The 27,812-nt window shown below is 31.6% G+C and overlaps 2 protein-coding genes across 5 annotated transcripts in view; one reads left to right on the top strand and one right to left on the bottom strand.

Annotated features, from left to right (window-relative positions):
* LOC127701157 (cytoplasmic dynein 1 light intermediate chain 2-like) overlaps window positions 1–27,812 on the top strand; it is a 722,868-nt gene that overhangs the window by 551,235 nt on the left and 143,821 nt on the right. The gene's annotated exons all lie outside the window — the stretch shown is intronic.
* Window positions 549–26,975, bottom strand: LOC127701143 (uncharacterized). 3 transcript variants are annotated; one of them, XM_052204949.1, is made up of 8 exons: window positions 26,813–26,975; window positions 8,783–9,784; window positions 8,055–8,181; window positions 6,438–6,603; window positions 4,685–5,672; window positions 4,298–4,412; window positions 3,107–3,261; window positions 549–2,455 (listed from the first exon to the last, which is right to left on the bottom strand). In XM_052204949.1, exons 2-8 carry the CDS (start codon window positions 9,733–9,735, stop codon window positions 2,341–2,343), a joined length of 2,619 nt encoding a protein of 872 aa, XP_052060909.1. In that variant the 5' UTR covers window positions 9,736–9,784; window positions 26,813–26,975; the 3' UTR covers window positions 549–2,340. The 3 variants fall into 3 exon arrangements, with proteins under 3 accessions (XP_052060909.1, XP_052060911.1, XP_052060908.1); XM_052204951.1 differs by lacking the exon at window positions 26,813–26,975 and adding an exon at window positions 26,245–26,265; XM_052204948.1 differs by lacking the exon at window positions 26,813–26,975 and adding an exon at window positions 26,023–26,081.

Genomic DNA, 27,812 nt, shown 5'->3' on the forward strand with positions numbered 1-27,812 from the left:
CCCATGCTAAATGCTAGTAGCTTGATGACTACCCTATTTTCATGCTAAATGACATAAAGAATTAGACCTTTGCCATGGTGTCCTTCACTAAGTGTACCTCTCATTGTCAATTTAGTTGACCAATTTGCACTAATGATGAAAATAAGTAGCATACGTAGTTAATTCGAATAAAAGAGTGATAGATTATACGTCAATGTGACAGCAACCTAACGATGACCAAAGACAACTAGAAGTCAATAGGTTTAGAACGAGGCTTTTCAAATACACTATAAGGAACCTTTCTGAGATTTTTGTTTATGATTTCATTTTCACTCGTAAACTGATTAACTTCATATTCCTTTTGTTTATGTTCGCAATCTCTTTATGACTGCAAGGCTTACAGAATATGTCAATTGCAATGCTATCTCTATTGCTAAATTTCATAAGGAATGCAATCAGATTCTACTGTGCCCATAAGCTAATGAGTTGTCGAGAATCTACATCTATATAATAAATGATATACCGGTAAAGGTAACAACGTCCAATAAGTTATGAAATAAGTTAAACCAAACCTTTTGAGATATTTTATTATTTGTATAAACATTGAACGTAGTTATCTATTCATCTATATAATATGCTGGCAGATGACATAAGTAAATGTAAAATATACAAAAGTTTGCAAATAAACTTTAACAAGAGACACACCAGAAAATCCTGCAACGAAATCATTGTTAGATAAACTAGGTTTATGGAAATCTATTCATTAACTTTGTCAGATTTTTATTGTTAGATAAACTAGGTTTATAAAAATATATTGATTAACATGGTCAGGTTGTTATTGGTAGAAAAACAATAAAACAATGTTTATGAAAATTTAAGAAATTCAATAAACTTTGTCAGATTTTTGAAATACATGGCATTGTCGTTAAAGGTATCAGATATCCTTTCGACATTTTAAAATAATATACTACACGACTGATCAATTTGTCAAACGAATTCGACGTATTTACACATCAATTACATGTATGTGCTTTAGAGTCAAATATTGCAGGATTTTCCGTTTGTGGATTCAGTGATATTAACATGCACAGTATGCTTTGAGCATAAGCTTAATTCATTCAAAAATGATAGGCAAAAAATCGTCATGAAGAAAATAATATACAGATAAAGTACATATATTCATAAAAACTGCTGTAATTAGTGTTGGAAAAAAATACACGAAGAGTTGGTTGTTGTTGGGAAAGGGGAGGGGTCAGAAAAATCAGTACTGATATGAATGCAGGTTTTCCTGTTTTAAACTATAACGAAATATGACATGGTTTTTTTTTTGAAAGGATTTCATTTACATTTCTTAACATTAAGACTATGGTATTTATTTGTAACAAAATCATTTGAAGCAAATATAATCAAGCATATGTTTTAGAAATCAAGCTGCCTTTCTTTACACATATTACACAGAAATAGATAATTTAGAATTAGCTAGGTTTGATCAGATTTTCATCCCCATATTATGATTTATGAGCATATCAGAGGTAGTTTTTTTTATCACTAAGACTATAACTCAGCATCGTATATTTTTTTATTCAGCTGTGTTTTAACAAAGAGTGAAAATTTTAATAAACGTAAATGAATCTGTATTGATATTCGATTTCCTAAAAAATAATCCAAATCACTCTGAAAACAAGTTCAATCAATACAACATTTGACATGTAATCAATTAACCATATGCCCTTGGCTAGTCCAGCTGCCTCACAGGAACAGTTTGGTCAAAACTGAAAACGATAACTAAAAACCCCCAACTTTTTCTCATTCCATCAAATAATGAGATTCATAAAAATGGATTTCAAGTCATTGTAAAAGATATAAATATAAAAATCAAAAATAAGGAATTCATCAATACAACAATATAGCACTGTCACAGTAACGTTTAAGATAATGCATTACTTTCTTGATTAATACAGTTTCCTGTAATAATAATAATTGAATGGAATGCATATATGCAATGTTTTATGATTACTTAATTGTCAATTTACAAGACTCTATCAGTCTCCATTTGAGTAACAGGTATGTGTTCGTTGGTTGATCCACCAAAATGGCATGAATACACCAATTTCATGACTGAAGACGTTATATGTCCTACTTGGTAGATAAACACGTATTTAGGTTCTAAAATATACACAATCTAATATCAATTGCGGAATGTAAGAATGTCAATCCTCATAAATTGTCAAAACTGATGATACATGAACATTTCTAGATACAATTGTTTGTCTCTCCTCTTCATATACGTTATAAATGAAAAATGTTCTCTTGTATATGTTTTGGAACTGATGATACATATTATGTTTTTCTAGGTGAGTTTTACTCTATATATCTGGACATCATTAATGCCACAATCATCCCTATCAATACCGAGATGTAATTCACATTGACAGCAGTGGCACCCCCTTGTACTCGACATACTAGCGAATCAAACCTGCAAAAAAGTAAGAGAAGATGATAATTCAGTTTTCTGTGATGTGTTTTTGTGTACTGTTGTTTGTCTAGTGGTTGTTTTTCGTTTTTCGATTTTTGCCATGGCATTGCCAGTTTGTTTCCGACTTATGAGTTTAAATATTCTGTTATCTTTCGCCTCTATTTAACTGCTTTATAAATTTTCATACTTCTGTCTTTAAATCAAAGACAGGATATATCGTTCTTGGTAGCATATTGTGGTGCGTCTAATTCAAGTGGACCATTCGACAATCAAAGACTACTGGTAAAAAATAAATCGAAAAACTTTTAGACCAGTTTTGTAATTTTTTTTTCTTTTGATAGAAACCTTGAATATATATGTCTTATCCATTTTATGTGTACCATATACAGCTCAACATTAGTTAAGTGCTGCTTAATATTGTATTTAATGCAAATCTGAATTGAAATTTTGTTATAAAAAAGGGAAAAATCACAACATAGCTGCCTACTAAAATCAACAAATTTTAAACAAGAACCGTCAAAAAAATCTCACAAAGTTTTCGTACAAGCTTTTACGAATAAAAATACATATAAAAAATATATTAGATTGACAAGATTGTATTATAATTTTCTGCTAAAATACATTTATTCAAGTTAATTTAAAATAACCCACCGACTGAACAATCCCTTGACTTTCTTTTCATATTCCAGCTCGACTAAACTTCCTTCTATAAAATTCTTTCCATCGGCAAACTGGTACTCGTATCCCTGTTTACAATCACATCGGTATGCTCCTCGTGAGTATTTATATCCAGGAATCATTTTACACTAGAAGTAAAGCAAAATTTTAGATACTACACTGGAAGTTATGTAAAAAGTTAAATCACAAAAATACTGAAATCCGAAGAAAATTCAAAACGGAAAGTCCCTAATCAAATGGCAAAATCAAAAGCACAAACACATCAAACGAATGGACAACAATTTTAAGTGGTTCTACTTGAAGCACGAGACGCTGTACACCGTATATAGGATGAACCAGATGAAATGAGATAGATAGGGAATGACAAAAATAGGGAAGAAAATACCAAGGTGGCATTCATAAATCATAAGCCGAAGGGAAAAGGGACAACGCCATATAGTAATATGATACGAAAAGAATAACGCTAGTGACACACGACGAAAAGTTACAAAAGAGTAGAGGAAGATAAAGAAAAGATGGGGATTTTATGTTCTTTTATTAACATTGGTAATTCATTGCAATTTTAACATGAAATGCGGCATTAACGTAGACAGCTTTAACGATAAGGTAACTGTTTGCTACTGATAACAGATAACAAACCAATCATAATGTGCCGACCATTCATCTTTTGATGGGGCGTTGAGCGTGGGTTTTTTTTAAAGATTAATTATTTGAGTCTAAATTTCCTAAAAAAAATTTGTTTTAGAAGGGAAGTGAAAAATATTTTTGTTTTTATCGAGCAACATTGAATTTCAAAAAAATATCATGTTCCTATATGTTATTTCACCTTTTTTGTTGAAATAAATAGTTTGTTTTTATTAAAGTCGAAAAAAATATTGTTTGTTCCCCTCCCCCACCCCCCCCCCCCCCCCCAAAAAAAAAAACCTGCTTCCACAAAAGATGAATGACCGATGCCAAGGTAATTCTGACGCTTTGATCTTTTCTATAGGTATCAGCTGATCAATTAATGAATGTGTATTTCTAACTTGTATATCAAACTGCTGGTCTATCTCATTTTTTTTTTCTTGTGAACTAGTGACCTTCCTTATTATTTCTTGTTTCTTGAATAACCGTCACCAGCGACGCTTGGAACCTAAGGGTGTGTAGATGATTTACAAAACTTACTTTAGTAGACTTATGACATCTAGCTGTATTTTTAAATGCATTAGCAACACTAAATGCCATTGGACATTGGTTTATTTCCAAATTATCAAGAGGTACATCGACAGTAACAACTCCTCTGAAAAATTGAAGGAAGACATGTGATTATAACTGTGTTCATATCTATTTGAGGACATTTAATTATTGCAAAAATATGAAAGTACAAAAAAAAGAATAAAACTATAAGCACATGCTCTTTGAAAAAGAATGTTTATCGTGGTAAAAAAATATTAGTTTAAATCTTTTAGATATGTTTTTTCATACATTTAGTCGATTATTTGGAGATAACAATATCTAGAACTTGATGAAAAACAGTGGACAAGTTTATTCTTCATTGTTTTGTATACTTACGCAAATTTGTTTTTCTTTGCAACATAATCCCTTCGGAAGAAAGGAATACTGTATGTCATAACCCAGTTATCTACCATTCCATCGCATTTAAACTTTGGATGAGACCACAGACCATCTTCATATTTAGGAGCATAGTAGCTTATTGGATAATATTCAAATTTTATTGAGCTGGTCCCTTTTGCGTCTGAGCGAACTAATTGATTCATTTTATGTTTCTTCAGTTTAACCGTATTTGTTTCCCAGCTCTGTTTAATATTCTGGTACCAGTCTTCAAAGATATATTTTCTTGGTAAACCTGCCATATCTATAGCCTTAGCAACGCCTTGATCTTTGAAAGCGTAAGGACCAAAAAGTTCTTTAGAAGTTCCGTCCTGGTTTACAAAAATGTATGGTTCGAAGAATATTCCACTAGATAAAATTCTATGATCTGCCATTACGTTAGCTAAAACTTCTCCAAATAAGTGATCCTGATGAAGTCTACCCCCTCCTCTTAGATTACCAAAATTGTCCGATATCTGAACAGTTTCCAAGAACAATGTTAGAAAATGTGATACTCTAAGAGCCGTGGCTCCTTGAAATTTAAATTGATTTTCAACGTCATATGCGGCGTCTCCTGGCAAGTTAAGAGAACTTGCAGGGACACTCTTGCAATTGTCTTTGTTTATACTGACTTTCTGTCTGAAAATCCTGATCATTCTATCAAAGCGCATTTGATCAAAGTCGGACCTATCTCCGTAATCCGTGGTTCTCTTTCTTCGCTTTTTCTTCTCCTTTTTCTTCTGACTTTGTTCAAACTCAACCTTGATAGTTTCCTTTACAGTTTCTCTTTCTCGGAATTCAACTTTTCCATGTTTTTCACTTCCATGGTTCACGGTATCCGTTTCATTGATTGACATAAGTGACCTCCTCTTACGAGTATTGATATTGGCCACTCCAAATTCAACTGTGACGTCAGCGTTCTGGTCAACAACGGGAAGAACGCGGTAATCTATGAAATATATGAAAAAATGCATATTCAGTAACTAGAGTGTAAAAAACACCATATCATTATTTGTAGTTCTGTTAAATTGTGATTTATTGTTTGGGCGGGGAAATACCGTAAATATACCGCATACTGCATATGAAAACTTCGTGCTTATTACTTATTACTGTAGATGTGAATTCAATACATTAATTTCGATGATGTGACATCCTAAATATGTGTATGTATCCTTTGTAGAATTATCATTCTTAAGCAAAATTTCAAGTGTGTTGTTAACATGTGCTTTTATGATTAATGAAGCAAACCGAGAAAGCTAGGCCTCAAGCATCACTGAAGAGACATCAATTGTCGAAAGCAGCATCTGGTGCAGTACAATTGGTATTGTTAATGTTTTATACATATTGATCAAGGCAAAACTTTCAAAAAGTCAAGAACAGTATATTTTCCTATATGTGACGGTGAAGTAGTCATTTTAAAGCACCATTGTACTGTGTGCAATACAGGCGAATATATCAGGGATTGTAGCGTTGCTATACAATGTGTATTCATATGGGAGTTCTTTTAATATCTATCGTATTCGTTTACTGTGACTGGAATGGCTGCTTTTTAATTTATTGATTATGACTTTATTTCCATTGAAGCACTTAAACCTAATTTTAACTAAAAGCACAGTCGTAAGAGAAATATTGCAATTCGTTCTGAAATACCGGTAACATAAAGACTTAGTACTCAATCAACAAATCTCCAATAAAAACACCATTTTCAACTTACGGTCGCCACGTATGCAATTAAAACTGTTTGCTCGCTCCTCATTGGTGGACATTTCAATCAGTTTTCCATCGTATGGTCCTTGGATATCCATAGGATAAACGTATTTACCCTTACAGTGACAGATATATCCTCCACGCCCATATCCTTTACCGCTTTTAGCTTTGCACTAAATAAACATTTTAAAACAAATAGGTAAATATCAAACAGTGAAAGGTCGCTAGAGTATAAGTTCCATCATTATTGTTAAACAGGAATCTCCATTTGAGAAAAAAAAATTATTCTTATTGTAACTGAGCCGGTTTTTATAGTATGTTTAACTTGTACGACTTATGGTCTAGAAATGTAAAGGGGTAAGTTCGTGCGCATGTAAAAATTGTTTAAGCTTATCACGTTTTGTGTTTGTACATTTATCAAGTCAAACTATCTTGGCTATATTTTTTTCGTGTAGTCATGTTTTTTGTACGTTTTTTTTCCCGGAGTAGTCGGTTATTGGTGGTTGGTCCGAAGGGGAGGTCTAATCTGCTGATGCACTGTCCTTTTTTGTAATTGTGCTTTCAATTTTTGTATGCTTATTTTTAGTTAATACATATCATATTGTCAATATAATTATAAAAAGTTGTAAAAGTATATACATCTTTGTATCTGTACTTGTGTTTTTAATTATCACGAAGGACCAAAAATTGAGATTGAATACACAATCATAAAGTGTCATATCGAAAAAAAAAAGACAAACTGTTCATTGTATCTAGTTTACACAAATCTCATACCGTATTTCATGCATTCAAAATTTATGACGACACACTCGACCTCGGATGAGTCGAACCTCGGATGAGTCGAATACTTTGGTCCGGTCCCTTCGACTTCGACACAACGAGGTTCGACTGTATGTAGAAATGGTTGTTTCATCATAAATCAGGTCGGTGGTTTTATTCGTTTGAATTGTTTCACATTCTGTTATGCCGGGGCCTGTAGTTGCTTAAATCCACGTCATTTTTTATGTTGATGAATAATGGTATCATTGGCAATCATACCACATCTCTTCATTTTATATATAAAATACGGAATGTACTATAAATTTTCACTTGTTTCAGTGTAATTTTGCATGGTTCCGATTCGTCACCGTGTTATTTAAATAATTAAAACCAACGTATCTTTATTTCAGAATTCGCGTTCATCTACTGAACATTAATATTTGAAATTATTAAATTATTTCATAAAACTAAAACTTTGTTTGTACATGTGGTTTTTGTAGGAGTTCTAGGCAACGGATCAAATCTTTTGCATAAACTAATTCTATCCAAGTCGAGTTTTGGATATTGGAAATTGATATGAAACATGAGTGAAGATTAATTATATTTCTGATTTGAGATCAATTCATTGGCTACATTACATACAAACCAATACCATATTTTTGTCTCGATTATTCTCAATGTTTCATGCATCTATTCAAATAAACAACTAAATGGACATTGACAACCAAACGGAATTTTAATTACGTACCAAACGGGAGGTTATGGTCCAAAGTCATGACGTTGGTCAATTAAATGTTTTGTATTACAAAAGATACCGCGTGTCATTTTTTTTTTTGCTAAACGTTCAAATAATTAAATTACTTACTCCAGTGTGATCTTTACACCTTGCTACCCCTGCAAGGTAGCTTGGTCCAGGATTTCCAGCGCTGATTCCACATGGGTTAAAGTCAATTTTCATAAAATCCGTATCCATAGTAACCACTCCAACAAATCTGGACAAAGGTAAATACTTGCTTAGATCGGATATATTATATATGATTATATTGTAATATAAAGTGGAAGAAAAATGTGAAGATATTCATGAGCACTTATATAAAAATGGAAAGTTATGTAAACTAATCTCTGATTTTTTTTTATTGATTCATGAATATATACATCTCCAATTTTTTTTTTTTTGTGTAACTAGCTCTTTGCCTGTTTGGTGAAAACGATTCCTTTTTTTCTGTTTACTTGTATTAACCGTTGGAGGACATTATTTTTGTTTATGTTGGATTTAATCAGAAATCATAATATTATTTAAAACCTGAACCATAAAAAAATGTATTTGATCTTCGCTGAGATGCGTTTAAAATACCATTTAAAGTTCATCATCTGTTTAAAGATTGACATTCCTAACTTTGGACTCTTAAACATGCATGCTCCTGGTGAGAAATTAAGCTGAGCTCCATGTGTCAATCAATCAATCTAATAGATACTTTACCAAAGAACAATAAGCCAACAAATAATCCATACGCACTGATCAGTTATATAAGATATTGAAGTTTAAAAGGCATTTTTAAACACTGTGCATTTTGATGGATGACGTGTACTTACCTCTGTCGCCTCATGTGCGTATAATTTGAATATCTTGGAAAGAAATCAACGATTGGGGCTACGGCGCTTACTTTCCATGTGTTTGATCTTCCACAATCAAAATATGGTACTGTAAATCTTACTGGCATTTTCCCAATGTCTTTTTCGCTCTGACTAGGTAGATTTGGTCCAAAAAAATTGAAGACATCAAAATCTTCTTTGATGAATTTTCCCGTAACGTTTGAATATCGAATTCCTACGCTATACGTAAACTTATTAGATTTGTCTTCCTGTCCATCTAAATCCGGTAACCAAAAGTTATACCAAGGGTTCATCTTATATCCGTCATTGGTATAATTCTTATTGTTTCCTGCTCCCAGGTCTTGGCATTGGACAACTCGTCTATTAGGTTCCCGAATAAAATTTCCTTGTGCAAAAGTATTGTCTTTCCGCCAACCTTTTACACCGAACAGTGGAATAGTTTTATTAAAATCTAAGTTTGTCAACCAGTTCGGATAATAGACATCTTGATCAAAAATGATGGATGATCCGTTAATGGCATACGGATTAGCATTTATATCTGCTGTTACTGACATATAGAGATAATGAATATTAGGTTGTATAGAATAGTCTTCTGTACTATTCATTCGTTGTAATATATAACTCATGAAAAATGCCCTATTAAGAGCCATATTGTGCATATGTACAAACACAGATCTATTTGAATAGAAAACTTTACTGAGAAGCTCGTTTGCTTTCGGAATTTGTGTAACAATATCATCCCTCATCATCATATCAGCTTTTGATCTTGGTGCACAGTTATGTCCCTTTATAGCATTGATGTATTTTCCAACAATTTCATCAAATCTGTCTCTCTGAAGCCACGTAAACTTTCCTGCAGCTTCCATTCCACTTAGACACACTAGGATAATAAAGCAGGGCGCAACAATCGTGTATAATTGAAATTTTGCCATTGTCCAGTCTTTTGGTTTGGCTACCAACACATTAAAATATTAAATCCCCCTGAAAAGGAAATCGTAGTTTTAACTTGAATTTGAAAGATATTTTTCAATAGTTCATGATATTCTGTTTTTTTTTTTTGCGGATTATAAGATGCCACTTTTTTTTGGAAGTGGCTAAGTCTGAGAATAAAGCTTCAATGCATGTACCCTGACACACCGTAAGTAGATGTGTAAGGTACGCCACTTTTGTCAGTAATGGTTCAGTGTTTATATGGATTGTAGTGCAGATGTAATTGTAGAATCGCTTAACTACTTTTCATTGTTTGGTGGGACACCAATCATGCCCCGCTCGCAATATCACATTTCTATGTTCTAGTGAACCCCGAAATCTGGGTCCATGTCCAAAATAAGCATACATTTTTTGTTTAAAGTTCTCATAATAATCAACATGTGTAATAAGTTTCAAGTTGATATGACATCAACTTCATGATAAACTACCTCATTTCCAAACTTTAATCTCACCTAAACAAATACACTATAACCTGATCAGTGGATCAAAACGCTAATTGACATATGTTTTTTAAAGACTCATATCATAATGAACATGTGTATTTATTTTCAAGTTAATGTGACCACAGCTTCATGGTAAATAACTATAACTTGAAACAGGAAGCACAGACCCAAATATAATCCCCCTACTATTGTAGATGGGACATAAAAAAGTTAGGGCGTTGAAATAAAAAAAGTACTCAAAACTTTATACAACAAAATTTTCGAAGGTCAACTTTATATGTACTAAAATTTAAGTAAAAAGTATTGACCGATTGCTGACATTTGTCTCTATATGTGTTCTTCAAGTATTAATACTTTAAGTAATGACCATATTACGTTCATAGATATATGAGAAGTTACTGGAAAGAGGTACATATCGACCGTACCCAGCTGAGAAATATATAAGAAGGAGAAAATGCAAATCTCCTTCTTCTTATGTGACGTTTCTATTTTCTGACGTCAGACACGCGAAGCAATGAATGTGGTTTTTAATTTGATAGATGCTTTTGTGCTTTTTAGTAAATGATTGTTTGTTTTGATATTGTAACATGCACAGTGATGACTGTTGTACCCATATTTTGACTATTTTATTTATTACGTCTGTTTTGTTCACGCATCGTTGTAAATATAACGGAATTTGACGAAGCTGTCGTACAAGTGAGAGGTTTAGCGCTATAAAACCAGGTTCAATCCACCATTTTCTACATTTGAAAATGCCTGTACCAAGTCAGGAATATGACAGTTGTTGTCCATTCGTTTGATGTGTTTTGTCATTTGATTTTGCCATGTGATTAGGGACTTTCCGATTGAATTTTCCTCGGAGTTCAGTATTTTTGTGATTTTACTTTTTTCTAAGAGAGTGCACATGTTCTGTTCCTATTAGTGATCGGGATATCACCTCCAAGGAAAGAAAAATATTAATATTGAATGAAATTCACAACCTCCAACAAATGTTTAAAGATGCAGTAAACAACTACAGGTCACTGTACGTACGGCCTTTAACACATTCTTTGTGTTGTAAGTCTAGGTTATTCCACACAACGAAGCATGAATTAGCTATTCGTGACTATATCTGAAATATGAACTTGATTTTTTTAAATTATGTCATGATTGTGGATACAAAAGCCTTTTATTTAAAAATGTGAAATCCAAACAATGTCTTTACATAACATTTATACTTAGTCGGTCCATTAAGGAAAACTTATTTAAAAAATGAAAACAACACTTTATAAAGTTCATGCGTCCGAAGAGCTTCTCTGGGTTCATCTTCAACAGGAACGCTCAAAGCCGAATATTTCAAGACCAAGGATGTGTAAGAACCGAAACAATTGAAGAACTGTATGATAAAAAAAAAAGACCTAAAATCTTGCAATTCCTTCTGTTTTGTTATATGACAACGTCCGTCGATACCCACTAAACACATAACGTTCAATGATCGTTGTGGATTGGTTCCTGTAAGGTTATTTAGGACATTAACGTTACACGAACGTTGTGAGTACGTACGTTAAAATGAAACGTTACAATTCAACGTTCTAGGAACGTTTTTTTTTAACGTTGTGTGGAAGTTTCATTTTGGTTATGTTACAAATAATACGTTGTAGAAACGTTGAATATTAGTTATTTTTAACGTTACTTGACTAACAGTTTTAAAACGTTCGAACAATGTTCCTCATTTTTTTAGAAAATTTAATCTTTCGAAAAAAAAAAATTTGAATTAATAGCAAAAAATGTAATTTATAAGATTTTTGCCATCATGCATATTAATCAAACCTTCAAAGTAATTTGTTTAAGAGAGTCAATGCTGATAGTTTTTGAAACTCCTCATAAACCACTTACAGGTAATTCATTAAAACCATCTTTACAAAACAGAATAAAAACCATATAAATATGCATATCAAAAGGTTATTCCTTTCTCGGTTGTGTTTTTTATTAAAAAAAAATTGAGAAAATTTTGCGAGGAAATTTGTTCACTTTATTCATTTTCAAGTTCACTTTTTTATCCATACAAAAGTAAATGTAATACTGAACGTGATCATTGACTGAAATAAGATTTACTACTCTATATTGGGCCAATGCTGGGCCAACATTGATCCTATCTTATACTCTATAGATTAGCCAGGTAAAATAGATAATGGAATATCAATACTGTCATAAAAAAAAATAACTTTTATTACTTAAACACTGTTTCACTGTTTATTCAAAATACACTCAGACGCAGATTTCCTGCGTAACAGGAGCGACAAATACACATAAATTTACAAATAACATAGAAGCGAAATGAGTAGAATACATAAAATAAAACAATATAAATATTTTTTTTTTTACAAAACTAAATGTATACTACATCTATTGACCAGATCGCAAAAAGTCCGTGCAATCTGTAAAGTTCAAATAACCACATGATCACATGAACACAATAAAATGATAATGGATAGTAGCAAAAAGTGTAACATATATAAAGATTCATATGTGATGATTTACAGAGAAAGCAGTAGTTTTTCAACCTTTTGAATGAAAATAGAAAGGTTAGTTAATACATTTAAGTTGCAGTATTTCAACATTCCATAAAGTTTGTTGATATTTGGGTTGATTCTGTAGTAATTAGGAATATATGCATTTCTTACTTCAATAACATCAGCATTGTTACATAGCGCTATGTAATGATACTCATCTCCAAGACCAGTCTTACAAAGCTTACATTTTCTTTCAATTTCTGGAATTCTATTCCATCTCCCCGTTTCGATAGGAAATTTGATATTGCAAGTGCGAAGTTTGCAAATATAGAGTCTACTAAATTTTCTAAGTCTAATTAGATAGGGTTCCATACAGAAGTCAGTCTTAAATTTTGAATAGAACTTCCCCCTTGATGAGTTATCGATATCCGAAAACCATTTTTGTATGAACTGGTCATGGAGTCTTTGTTTAACGTTAATTTTAAAAAAAATCAAATTAACGTTTCCTTGTACATGCCAGATTTCACTGTTACCAGTTTCATCAAAAATAGATTTTACATAATTAATCCACTTAAAAGAATTATTTCCATTTTCAAATAAATTAAACATAAGCTTGTAGAGTTTTCCAGACAGTTTATCAACATTTGTTACAAGTTTGTACCAGAAACAAATCATTTTCATCTTTATACTAATTTCGATAGGAAATCGGCCAAGTTCATCATAGACCATGAAATTTGCGGTCGATGACCTAACCCCCAGAATTTTTTTGCAGAACTGTAAATGTATCTTATCAATATTCATCTTATTTTCATATCCCCAAATTTCGGAGGAATAAGTCAAAATAGGGGCTACCAAAGAATCAAATAATTTTATCTGTAAATCTAAAGGAATACTAATATTATTAATTCTCTGGTACAGACTGTATAAAGCTTTTTGAGCTTGATCTACTAATTTGTTTCTGGCTTTACAAAAATTACCATTATAATTAAATAACAAGCCAAGATATGTATATGTATCTTGAATCTCAATTTCATCATTACATAGATTAAATTTGAATTTCTTATTACAGTTACGTTTAGAAAAAATTACAATTTTTGGTCTTTGAGACATTGACCTTAAGTTTCCAAGTATTACAATATTGTTCAAATATATTTAAAGTATTTTGTAAATCTTCAGCAGTATCTGCAAAGATAACTGTATCATCTGCATATAGTAAAATGAACATTTTCAAATAAATACCTATGCTATGTATACATTCTGAATCTAGGTATTCTAGACCATGGCCCAAATGTTGACTTAAAAAGTCTTCTAAATCATTCAAGTATAAGGCAAAAAGAAATGGAGATAATTTTTCTCCTTGTCTAACACCCGTTTCACATGGAAAAAATGCAGTTTTCAAATTATCAAGTTTAACACAAGACTTAATATCTGTGTACATATTCTGTATCAACGTAAACATTTTCCCTCTGATGTTATTTTTTATAAGTTTTTGGAAAAGTCCGGCCCTCCAAACGGTATCAAACGCCCGTTTAAAATCCACAAATGCACAGAACAGTTTCTTTCCGGCAGATAAATATTATAATGTAATAATAGAATGTAAAACAAACATGTTATCTTGGACAGAGTATCCCTTGCGGAATCCACCTTGTGAGTCCGAAATTATCCCTATTTCATCAGACAATTTATTAAGTCTTGTGTTTAAAATAGATGTAAACACCTTGCCCAAATTTGAAGTCAAGCAAAGCGCTCGATAATTGTCGAGATCATTTTTATCTCCTTTATTTTTAAATACAGGTTTTATAATACCAATTAACCATGCATCAGGAATAATCCCAGTATCTAATACAGTATTAAATATTTTCATATATATAGGCAATAATTTGTCAACAGTACTTTTCAAAAATTCATTTACAATTTCATCATCACCTGGTGCTTTATCATTATTTAAACTTTGTATAGTTTTACAGATTTCTTCACCAGTTATCTCGCAATCTAATATATCAATAATAACCTGATTATCTAAGTTATGAACACTTTCATTAAGATGATCTGGATCATCATCTTCACAATCATTTTTATTTAGAGACCTGAAATATTCATACAACTGTTCTATAGTTATATCAACATTTTTTATTTTTTTCCCTTTTTCTAAAACGATTCAAAATTTTCCAGATTGCCTGATTAAAAGTTTAAATTTATTATTATCATCATTATTTATTATAACCTTTTTCATTCAACTTTGCGAAACATAATTAGCAGTTATATACAGAATGATATTTGATACAGCCATTCTGTTAATCAAGCATATTCTGATAAGGTTGACCAGAAGTTAGACAAATTTCAAAGATAGTAGCTATGGTAATTAAGGTTATAGGAAATCTAAATGTAATGGGATGGTCACTTTTGAGGCTGTTTCCTCTTGTGTATTTGTAAGAGGGCAGTGATAACTAAGAAAACAAAAAGAGGAAATCACATCATCTAAAGAGAAAGAAACATGTAAGTTGTTACTTTAAAAATTATGATATATATATATATATGATTATGAATGACAAATACAATATGTTTTTTTTTAATCTAAGGGATGTTGTTCACAAATAAAACATATAATTTCTATCATTTTATAGCGTCTTTACGTTTCGGGTGAAATAGATTTTGTTTAAATCATTTTTAATCCTAAATAAACATGAAAATTTACCACTGAACATTAGTAACATTAAACAAATTGTATATTACCAATATTTTAATATTTTATTTCCTTGAAATATAAAGAAAGGGGGAAAATGTAAAAAAAAAAGGGGAAAATGTAAAAAAAAAAAGGGGGGTGTAAAAAAAATTATATCACACTTTAGGATATTTCTAAACGAAAAAGTCTATAAAAATTGGCAGACAGTTTCGTGTATGAATTACTTGAAGTATATATTCTTCTTAATATACAATTTTACATTCTAATATAAATGTATAGGTCAAGTATTTGAGTACTATAGAAGACAAAATAAATCAGAGTGCAAAAGGAATAGTAGGAATCATAGACAATATTCTGGCTAGAAAATGCATGGAAATGGAGATGGGACAAAATGCAGAATGAATTACTTTAAGTAAGTAATATGATAGCCATCCTTTATGCCACATCGAATTCGAAATTCGCAGATATATATGCATAAAATGTTTAATATTACCGTTAATGCTGGTGTATTTAGATTTGACTTCGTATTTTTTTCACTAGAATTATTTATTTAGTTAGAACGCTTTTTGACATGGTTCTGTTTCCTGTATCCATATCTACCCTCAGTTTTCCTGCTTAACTTAGCTAGCACGGTGAAGTCTAACCATTATGGTAAAGCATGCCTTATGCCTATTGCTGTGCCTTGTATAGTCTAGGTAAAATATTAAAAAAGAGTCTTTTCATTACCTATTTATCATATTTTTGTTGTGCCAGGACAACGGAAACAATGTAATTTTGTTTGTCTTTTTGCTTATTTTTTAGGATTTAGTATATTCTTAAGAAGTATACATTGAGTACTCATTTATTCATTACTTTATTACAGGGGCAGTGAAATAATTTTTATGAAGATTTGCTATACTGGATAAGAATTAAACATAAGACGGAGTCAGAAATAGTGACAAAAGAAAGTGCAGCAGAACCAAAAGGAACACTCTTGTGAATAAAAACCATGTTAGAATACAGAACTAGGAAAATAACTGTATGAAGTGAATTACATATACAGAAATGAATTATCATGAATATACTTTATAATTTTCATTCTAGATCTGATTTAGCAACGTGTAGATACATAAAATTAAACTTTTAACACATTGCTGGTTGTCTAGCTAAAATAGATTATATATATTCATACCTTTGTGTTTACATTATTTAAGAGAAATAGGTAACATGGATGTGTTGATTGAATTCATTAAAATATGGGTAAAATTCTAAAGTATAATTCCTGGAGAGAAAGATTGATTGATTGTTGGTTGCTTAAACGTCCAGTGGCAAATTTTTCATGCATGTTCAGGAAGATGGAAAGTGGCAAAATACCAAATTGTCAGGGTAGTATGTAAGGAATAAATTAAATGGTATAACAACAGTGGATCCTTAAAACGCAATAATTGTAACATTTTTTATGCCGTAGCGGTGGGGGCATTAAGTTTTACCCTTGTCTGTCTGTACGTACGTCCGTACGTCCCAAAATTCCGTTCTCTAACTTGAGTTTGCCTCATCCAAATGTTATGAAACTTATACACAATGCTTATTACTACAAAACACAGATCAAGTTTGAATTTTGGTGGCGTCACCTTAACCGTTCTAGAGTTATGCCCCTTTATAAATGGAAAATTGCAAAATTTTTAGTTTCCGTTCTCTAACTTAAGTTTGCCTCAACCAAATGTTATGAAACTTATACACAATGCTAATTACCACAAAACACAGATCAAGTTTGAATTTTCGTGGCGTCACTTTAACCATTCTAGAGTTATGCCCCTTTATAAATGGAAAAATTGCAAAATGTTTAGTTTCCCTTCTCTAACTTAAGTTTGCCTCAACCAAATGTTATGAAACTTATACACAATGCTTATTACCACAAAACACAGATCAAGTTTGAATTTTGGTGGCGTCACTTTAACAGTTCTAGAGTTATGCTCCTTTATAAATGGAAAAATTGCAAAATGTTTAGTTTTACCTTCTCTCACTTAAGTTTGTCTCAACCAAATGTTATGAAACTTATACACAATGCTTATTACCACAAAACACAGATCAGGTTTGAATTTTGGTTACGTCACTATAACCGTTCTAGAGTTATGCTCCTTTATAAATGTAAAAATTGCAAAATTATTATTTTCTTCTAAATATCAAGTAATTTTTGAAATTGGAGTTATCTTCCTTTGTCCATGATTATAGTTGAATCAACTACAATCAATGCTTTATACAATGCAATGTTCAATTTTGACTTCCACTGATAAAACACAGATCAAGTTGAATTTGGGTAGTGTCCCTTTAACCATTATTGAGTTATGCCCCTTTATAAATCGAAAGATTGCAACATTTTTAGTTTCCACTCTGTAACTTAAGTTTGCACCAACCAAACATTATGAAACCTTTACACAATATGCATTACCATAAAACTAAGATCAAGTACAATTTTTTTTGTTTCCGTTTTCTAACTTTAGTTTGCCTCAACCAAATGTTATGAAACTTATACACAATGCTTATTACTACATAATACAGATTAAGTACGAAATTTGGTGGCGACACTTTTACCATTCTTGAGTTATGTCCCTTTTATAAACATAAGAATTGCTGATTTTTTCGTTTCCGTTCTCTAACTTTAGTTTGTCTCAACCAAATGTTATAAAACTTATACACAACCGTTCTAGAGTTATGCATGTTTACAAATAGAAAAATTGCTGAATTTTTAGTTTCTGTTCTCTACTTAAGTTAGCCTCAACGAAATGTTATGAGACTTACACACAATGCTTATTACCACAAAACTCAGATCAAGTTCAAAATTGGGTAGCGTCACTTTTACCGTTCTTCAGTTATGTCCCTTTATAACTATATGATATGCAAGCGGGGGCATCATCTGTGTCCACATGTGGACACTATCCACATTTATATAAAACTAATACTTTCGCAATTTTGAACTGATGTAAAAACCAGGAATTATTTCAGTTGTTGCTTGGAAGGGATTTTAGCATCCTTCATATGGATGGAAAAGTTTACAAATTGAACCAACGGAGTGCCAACGTTTGTTAAAAGTTTGTAATACTACGTTGGCCCAACGTTTGTTCAACATCGGTCGTATTATTCCATCATTGGGCCAACGTTGGACCTATGTATTGTGTAAAACCTTACAACGTTGTGCCAACGTTTAGTCATCACGTTGGGCCAACATAGGGCCACTTTGCACTTATACATTGGGCCAACGTCTAAAAACAACGTTGGGCCAATGAATGTAGATACGTTGGGCCATTGTTGTGACAACGTACAAATGTCGTCTGGGACTAGGTTAAATTTGGGTTCCAGATTGGTTACACAAGGTTCTATAAAGGTTCCAGATTGGTTACACAAGGTTCTATTAAGGTTCCAGATTGGTTACACAAGGTTCTATTAAGGTTCCAGATTGGTTACAAAAGGTTCTATTAAGGTTCCAGATTGGTTACACAAGGTTCTATCAAGGTTCCAGATTGGTTACACAAGGTTCTATTAAGGTTCCAGATTGGTTACAAAAGGTTCTATCAAGGTTCCAGATTGGTTACACAAGGTTCTATCAAGGTTCCAGATTGGTTACACAAGGTTCTATTAAGGTTCCAGATTAGTTTTTCATAACGTTATATTATGACGTTCTTATAACGTTACTGGTAGTCCACACTTTAATGTTCCCACAATGTTAAATCACAACGTTTTCACAACGAAACAGAAACGTTCCAGGAACATTTCCTGAACGTTTTTATACGACCGCAAAAATTAAAATTTTTTTGGTCGTATATTGGTATGACGTTGGCGTCGTCGTCGTCGTCGTCGTCGTCGTCGTCGTCTGGCGTCGTCCGGCGTCGTCCGAAGACACATTGGTTTTCGCACTCTAACTTTAGTTTAAGTGAATGGATCTCCATGAAATTTTACCATAAGGTTCAATACCACGAAAGGAAGGTTGGGATTGATTTTGGGGGTTATGGTACCAACAGTTAAGGAATTAAGGGCCAAAAAGGGGCCAAAAATAAGCATTTTTGTAACTTCCAGACAATAACTTGTGTGTAAGTGTATGGATCTCTCTGACATTGTACCACAAGGTTTCATATCACAAAGGGAAGGCTGGGATTGATTTTGGGGGTAATTGCCTCAAAATTTTAGGAATTAGGGGCCAAAAAAGGGGCAAAAAACAAGCATTTTTCTAGTTTCATGACAATAACGTGTGTGTAAGTGTTTGGATATTTCTGAAATAGTACTACAAGGTTCCATATCACAAAGGGAAAGCTGGAATTGAGTTTGGGGGTAATTGCCCGAAACGTTTAGGAATTGGGGGCCAAAAAGGGGCCAAAAATAAGCATTTTTCTAGTTTCCAGACAATAACTTGTGTTCAAGTGTATGGATCTCTCTGAAATTGTACTGCAAGGTACCATACCACAAAGGGAAGGCTGGGATTGAGTTTGGGGGTGATGAATCATAAGGGGGTTCAAAAAATTTGGGGGGGGGGATTTTTTTTTTTTTTTTTTTTTTCTTTTTTTCCTTTTTTTTTTCTTTTAAAATTTTCCATTTTAAGTTGGTTATTTCTGATTAATATTTAAAAGCAAATAATAATGATATGGTAGGAGATACACACCAAACAGGATGTGTAAATTATTATATAATAAGTATTGTGCAATAGCAAGAAATTTTCAATTGCACAGTATTGCACAATAGCAAGAAATCTTCAATTGATTGCGCAATAGCAAGAAATCTTCAATTGCACAGTATTGCGCAATAGCAAGAAATATCCAATAGCACAATATTGCGCAATAGCAAGAAATTGTCAATTGTACAGTATTGCACAATAGCAAGAAATATTCAATTGCACAGTATTGTGCAAAAGAAGATACTTCGTATAAATTGCTTATTTCTTGATCAATTTCAATGGGGTTTTATTCTTGAATTCTTGGGGTTCTTTAATATGCTGAATCTAACCGTGTATTGAGTTTTTGGATTTTGGGCCCCGTTTTTAAATTGGTCCACATTGAGGTCCAAAGGGTCCAAAATTTAACTTTGTTTGATTTCATCAAAAATTGAATTATTGGGGTTCTTTGATATGCCGAATCTAACCGTGTATTTAGATTCTTAACTTTTGGTTCCGTTTTCAAATTGGTCTACATTAAGGTCCAAAGGGTCCAAAATTAAACTTAGTTTGATTTTAACAAAAATTGAATTTTTAGGGTTCTTTGATATGCTGAATCTAAACATGTATTTAGATTTTTGATTATGGGCCCAGTTTTCAAGTTGGTCCAAATCGGGGTCCAAAATTAAACTTTGTTTGATTTCAACAAAAAATGAATATATGGGGTTCTTTGATATGCTGAATCTAACCATGTATTTAGATTTTTGATTTTTGGGCCCCGTTATCAACTTTGTCCACATTGAGATCAAAAGGGTCCAAAATTAAACTTTGTTTGATTTCATCAAAAATTGAATTCTTGGGGTTCTTTGATATGCTGAATCTAACCATGTATTTAGATTTTGGATATTGGACCATAATAGGTGAATGTCCAATTTAAAATTTTTAAGTTCTTAGACCACATTCATTCTGTGTCAGAAACCTATGCTGTGTCAAATATTTAATCACAATCCAAATTCAGAGCTGTATCAAGCTTGAATGTTGTGTCCATACTTGCCCCAACTGTTCAGGGTTCGACCTCTGCGGTCGTATCAAGCTGCGCCCTGCGGAGCATTTTATTGTGTTTTGTGGGTACCGCTGTCTAAAAACAGGTGACAATTATGGTGTAACACATGATACCCACGATGCATGTTGTGGCACTAGTTGAAAATACGGATATTATCTGATTAAAATTTTTTTTTTTTTTTGAAATTATTCTGAATTAAGGAAGATGTCTCCCTCATGCAAAGCTTTGATTCCTTATCCGAATTTGGCTATATTTCAAGTCCTTTTTAGTTTGATCCGCTCTTAAACATTTGTATTAGATTTTGGATATTTAGATGTTTTGGCCTCGAGCATCACTGAAGAGACATAAATTGTCGAAATGCGCATCTGGTGCATTAAACTTTGTACCGTTTATGTTATTAAAGTTTCCTGTAATGGAATATGGACACACAGGTGTATTCGGATGTATTTAAAATATGATCATGGACTTCAAGTCGTAAATTAAATACCACAAAAACTTGAACTTCTACGTCACTTGGTCTCTGGTGGAGAGTTGTCTCATTGGCAATCATACCACATCTTCTTATTTTTTATGTTGAGTATTTCTCTGTCCCTACTATCACGTCGAGTTTTATTGTAAATTGTTAGATTTCATACATAACCATTGCCTTTTATTGTACATCAGCAAATACTTAAATTGGGTTCCACCCACTCCAAAATTTGTTGCTGCAAATTATTTGTTTACTGAAAATCGTTATCGTAACAGAAATTATCAGTGAATCTGTTAAGTAGATACGTGAAAAGCTCATATATAATCATTTTTCAAATGACATATTTTCTGCGAACATGTTGTTGTTGAAAAGAAATTAATGTTTTGAAAATCAAACTTGAATTAAAGGCCTTACAGTAGTGGTTTCAAATTTAAGAAGGGGTTAACCAAAATATTTATACTTTTCAATGAAGTGTTGGGTTACATTTTCAGAATTCACGTGATTGTCAATTTCATTCAATCAACTTGTTTTTATTCTCTACGTGATATGCATGCATCTTAAAAGCTTGTTATGACAACCCTGCTGAGAAAACATAATAAATCGGTAGTCTTCCGCATGAAAAAGTGCAGCTTAGTATAAAAGACATATGATCAAAAACTTTCATGCATTTTTATAATGTGTTTTTATACTAATTTTAAACGTTTTGCCAAAAGAATGCAAGTTTTTATTTAGATATGAATGAGAAATAAAATGCAATACTTATGATAATCAAGACCTAATTTATTTTTTCTTTTCGTATAAATTTCCTTTTCCAGATGAAAAATATGACGATCAAGAGCATAGGCGATATGATTTTAATATGGTACTTTTACAAAATGTGCATAATTTATGAAACAATCTAAAAATAGCTGACAAGCGCAATATGATGTTGCATTTCGACATAGGAAAGTTGAACAAGTGTATAATTAATAGCTGGGGTGACAAAATGAAATAAACACAACACAGTAATATGTTAGAATGAGTTACAAAAACACTAAAAACTGGAAATTTTGTGTATTCGTAGTTTAAGAAAAATTCTATATCAAAAATAAAAATCTGAATTTTCACTGAACTTGACTGATTTCTTATATATTTTGTAAATCCGGTGTTTCGATTATAACAGTAAATTTAAATTTGACAATAATATCAAATAACCTCGAACGAATGTCAGTCTAAGTTTAAACATTTTATTTACTCAGAATGAAATGAATTGGACACAAGAAAACCAAACTTATGAAGTCCGCTTCGAATTACAATATATAACAATACAATGTTAATATGAGCATGCAATATTTCAAAACCTACAACACTTTACGAGGGTAGGGCCTTTTCTCTGGAAACAAAAAATGAATTTAAATAACTTCTTATTTGAAATAAAGAGATTAATCAACGTGAATCTTTATGTAAATTTTGATTTTGGAGTTTCTATTTCAGATTAAGTTCAAATGACAAGTTAAAAGTCGTCACTTCCTTAGCAACTCGTAACTTTATTAAAAAAAAAACACCACCTATAAAAAAAGGATGTTAAGTAAAGTCATTTTTCAAATACACGGACAGATACAAATGTGTTTTCACTGCGGCAGTCACATTAGTTATGACCAATGTCAACTTTCAACTCTTTTGGACTTCAAGAATGAATAAAGGGAGATGTGGAATATTATAAGTTATATGGTTTGCTACTGACCCCCTACGGATCCATAGAGGGTTAGTAAAATCCACAGGAGATTCGGCCGAACCATAGAGGGTTAGTAAAATCCAGAGGAGATTCGGCCGAACCATAGAGGGTTAGTAAAATCCACAGGAGATTCGGCCGAACCATAGAGGGTTAGTAAAATCCATAGGAGATTCGGCCGAACCATAGAGGGTTAGTAAAATCCACAGGAGATTCGGCCGAACCATAGAGGGTTAGTAAAATCCATTAATAGTAAATGTGGCGTCATGAACCCTATGAAATCTACTGACCCCATACGGATCCATAGGGGTCACCACGTGACGATGTTGAACCAATCATAACGTCATAATTTATCCGAGGTGCGATAAGCTTCAATGAGACACCAACCTAACAACATAAAAAAACAAAGGACATCAGTAGATGTCTACACATCTAAGACTCTCTTCCAAACTACTGACAATTTCTATCAAGTTAATTTATCAATTTCGGTAGGTAAACTGCCCCCATCAGAATATTTCAGGACTTTTTCTATTTTCTTTTATCACTTTAGATACAAATGATATAAATATATCATCTGAAGGTGGTAAGTTAATTTACTTTTTTTTAAATTTGATTTAACAGGACAAGTAATATTTACTGATGTGTGAAGAAGGAAAAACGCTATGCATGAAATCGTATGTTTCCTTAAAAGGAATAATCGTGGGGTTATTGTGACTTTCTGTAACTTTGTTATGGGTGTATATGTCATATAATATCTCTTGTGATTTAAATTGATCGCGATTTATAGGTTTTACTAATATCTTTTGTTTTCTATTACAATTTTTTTTAATGATTATATTGAAATTAAAACTCGAATGAAGGATTATTTTTTAACATGATGAACTAGATGATACAGTTGCAAATACGTTTCTAAATTAATACAATGCTTTTTTGTCAAATGACCTTCGAAAAATTTTAAACTAATTTATTTACATACTCAAATTACACATTTAAATCCTACATGTACAAGATCAATATCGCTTTTGTGTCGTTTGTATTCATGTATTCATTAAAACCAAACAGCGTAAAATCACACTGACCATTCGCACATTGAACAGGTGAGCCTCCAAGGTCAAACTGATCTGTTCAAAGATAGTAGTATCAATCAGTAAAACAACTTGTTGAACTAACAAAATTAGATTTGAAGCATGATAATTTTTTTTCTTCAAATATTTGTTGATGTTGATAAAATTGAAATAAATGCACGGAGCAATAAAAGTTCAATTGAAATATTATTGCCACTTTATAAAGCAATTAGGAAAGGATTTTCCAGTCGGTCGGTCACATTAACATGTCTAAAATGGTTATGTAATGTAAACAACGTTATTGCTAAATATCTTATTGTTATAAAAGGTGAAAGCCCTTTCAAGTAAATGACTACTTATTCGAATGGTCTGGGATGTGATTATTTCACCATTTACTTGTATTTAACATATTTCTTTGTTGTTACTGTAATTCCCTTGTTATTACAAACGTCATACCAAGTGCAAGATGTTGTCATTTTTATGCATTTTTGAAATCTTAAATAAAAAAATTCAACCATCGGAAATTAAATTTAAATGATATACGTATGAGGAGCGGAAGGGGTGGGGGGGTTAATAAGACAATGTTTTTGTGAAAATATATAAGAACTGAGGATATTTTAGTAGTTTAGTAAATGATAATGATTTTTTTAAAGGCTTGAAGATTGTTTTTTATAATGAGAATTTTAAGCTTAAAACATTATATATATATATATGTATATATTATATATATATATATATACTTTTGTACTATGGAAAGTGAAAATAAGACTTTATAAATTTTGTAAGTCCGAGGCGATTTTTGAATTTGGCTTCATCAGGGACGTTTAAACCAAACAATGAAATTGAGAGCCAAGGATGTATAAATAATTGAAATCTAAATCTTGGTGATCTTTATGACCAATAGAGACCTTAAACTACTAGTAAGATACATCAACCTCGTGAGGGAGTGTAAACATTAGTTTTTATTTATAATTTCTCAATTAATAAACGAAAAAAATTTTGTGGAAGCGTTTTCTCACATATTATGAATTTCTACATCTTCACTACAAATTGAACAAGATAGAATAAATTTTCTAAATATGATTTCAAGATTTGCTTATTAATAATCAAAATCAGTTTACGCTATAACAATCGACATACCATGCAAATATCCAAGATTTAAATCACAAAAAAAATTGTGGACCGTTCGAAAATAAATAAAGTATGTTTTGCTTTGTGTTGATGCCTCGCTGGTACTTTGGGATGAAGAACAACAATAAAAGCGCTGTTTCTTTGGTTGGGATTTTGAGTCCTGAATTAATACTTAAAAATACTCCATATCCCCTACAACCAGTTACTTTCCGAGTTAGTGTAATAGTCCTAGATATCCCTTCTTTTTTATATGATATTATTATTTCACTTAATTTTGCTTGTACGGTTTTAAGTTGCCATTTTAGGTTGTTCTATCCGTTTTGATAACATTTTGCTGCGTTACTTTTAACAGTTCAACTTGAGTATCATTTTTATGCATTCTTCTCTTATATGCATGTATATGCAGATGAAGACGAAAAAAGTTTTCTTTCGTCCTTATTAGTTTTAATTTAAATATTCCATTTTTGAAGACAACTTTGAAACTTATTTAAAAAAAAAATATCTAATATATATAACAACAAAGCTAAGGCTTTCCAAATAAACATGTTTCCAAACCTTTGATTTCCTCAAATAATGGCTGCCATCCTTGTTCTCTCGTTTTCATTGGTGGAAACAAAAATGGCTACGCTGCAACTTGATAGTATTATCAATTTAAGTTTTTTTTAATTGAAAACAACTGATTAAAAAGTCATCTCGGAAAATATTCTTAGATTTTAAAATTTTGTTATTAGAAAATGAAGAAAAAAATATTTTAACATATATAGATTGGAGACTAACCTTGGTTGGAATTTGTCTGTTTGGCGTGTACTAGAAATAGGTCAAATTTTTTAGACTGTGTCCATGTAATTAAAATAAAATAACGATTTAAACTTTTATATAGCATGCTAGAAATTTTCATTGTTTGCTCTGGAGGTGTCAACTGTTATGTCATTAGTTTGAAATTCTATGTTAATTGAATGACGCCTTGGACTTGATGAATTATAATTTAATTATTAAGAAACTTATTTTCTTTAATATTAATTTAAGATTAGGTAATTAAATCAATTTTTAGGAAAAGTGCATCAGCTGTCAATGAAATAATGTTAACCTGTCATATGAACGTCGTAAACATTTAAAATCAATTGGTCATTTATTTTTTTTCTTCTGAAAATCGTTCAAATAATTTATTATTTTTCTTAACATCGTCCCATAAAAAACGGTTCAAAAACATAATTGTAAAACTACAACAACATTTTTTTAAAGTGTTCAACTCTTGTCATCTTCCTAATTTTTCTTTCTTTCTATATTTCTTTCCTTCTTTTTAATAATTCATCATTTATCTTAATTTAATAGTAAAAAATCTTACCTGATATTCATTTTTTTTTCAAACATTGTTATACTCCATATATAATAAAGTGAATAAATCAATACAATTAACTATATCATTTCCTTGGGATGAAATTACTCATACCAATAAATTTAAAACTTATCCACCGCGACTTTACATTAATAACAATGTAGAGGTGTTTTAGTGATCCGTAGCGGAGAGTCTCAACTAAACACCAGACAGTCACCGAAATTGGACACGACCTTTGAATTGAAACATTTAAAACCAGCTATAGACACGACCTTTTGTACTGAAAAATTTAAAACTAACCATATTGAATGTACTCACAATTACATGACTTATTTATGTAAGACATTGGCAATGGCTTTTGCAAAAACACACATTGCATAAACATCTATGATAAATATGCATGAGCTGTTTTTTTTTTCTTTTTATATGTCTTATAAAAAAATCTTGGTTATTTATTTTTAAAAGATGAATTAAATTAGTTATTCTATTGTAACACTATAGTCTCTCTGTCAATTTTCATTATCTATTACTACCTTATTGAAAATGTTCTCTTGTAAATTTGCACCTCTGACTATATGGACACCCATGCATCGTTGTTATCCGTTCACAAATGCTTCATCACAAATATTTAGCAACACTTGACCTTAACCATATAACTAAAAAACATATATACCTTCTATAAAAAAGTATATTTACTTTTTAGTTGTCTTCCTCAATTTCAACTCAAATTTTCAGTTTTATTCTAAAATATGTGGCTGTCAAATTATAAATAAGACAGAGAATTTTTATAGCTTCATAGTGTGAAAATAGAAAATAGAATGGAAACGGGAAATGTGTCAAAGAGACAACAACCCGACCTTAGAGCAGAAAGTAAATATTAACATAAGAACAATACAGTTTTTTTTACATGAATACAGGAATTTTTTTATGAAGTGGGAAGCCAATATATATATATCATGTATATAATTACGAATAAAAATTTCTAATTACGAATTAAACATTTTACATA

The sequence above is a fragment of the Mytilus californianus genome, unplaced genomic scaffold (genome assembly GCF_021869535.1).
Source record: "Mytilus californianus isolate M0D057914Y unplaced genomic scaffold, xbMytCali1.0.p SCAF_5, whole genome shotgun sequence".
Classification (NCBI taxonomy): Eukaryota; Metazoa; Mollusca; class Bivalvia; order Mytilida; family Mytilidae; genus Mytilus; species Mytilus californianus.

What these genes read in the sequence shown, in the direction of transcription:
- LOC127701143 (XM_052204949.1), bottom strand. Translation starts at nt 9,735, where the DNA reads ATGGCAAAATTTCAATTATACACGATTGTTGCGCCCTGCTTTATTATC. An exon ending in TAATTGCATACGTGGCGACC is followed by an intron (nt 5,673 to 6,437) that starts GTAAGTTGAAAA and finishes TATATTTCATAG; the next exon opens with ATTACCGCGTTCTTCCCGTT. An exon ending in GCAAAGAAAAACAAATTTGC is followed by an intron (nt 4,413 to 4,684) that starts GTAAGTATACAA and finishes TCAATTTTTCAG; the next exon opens with AGGAGTTGTTACTGTCGATG.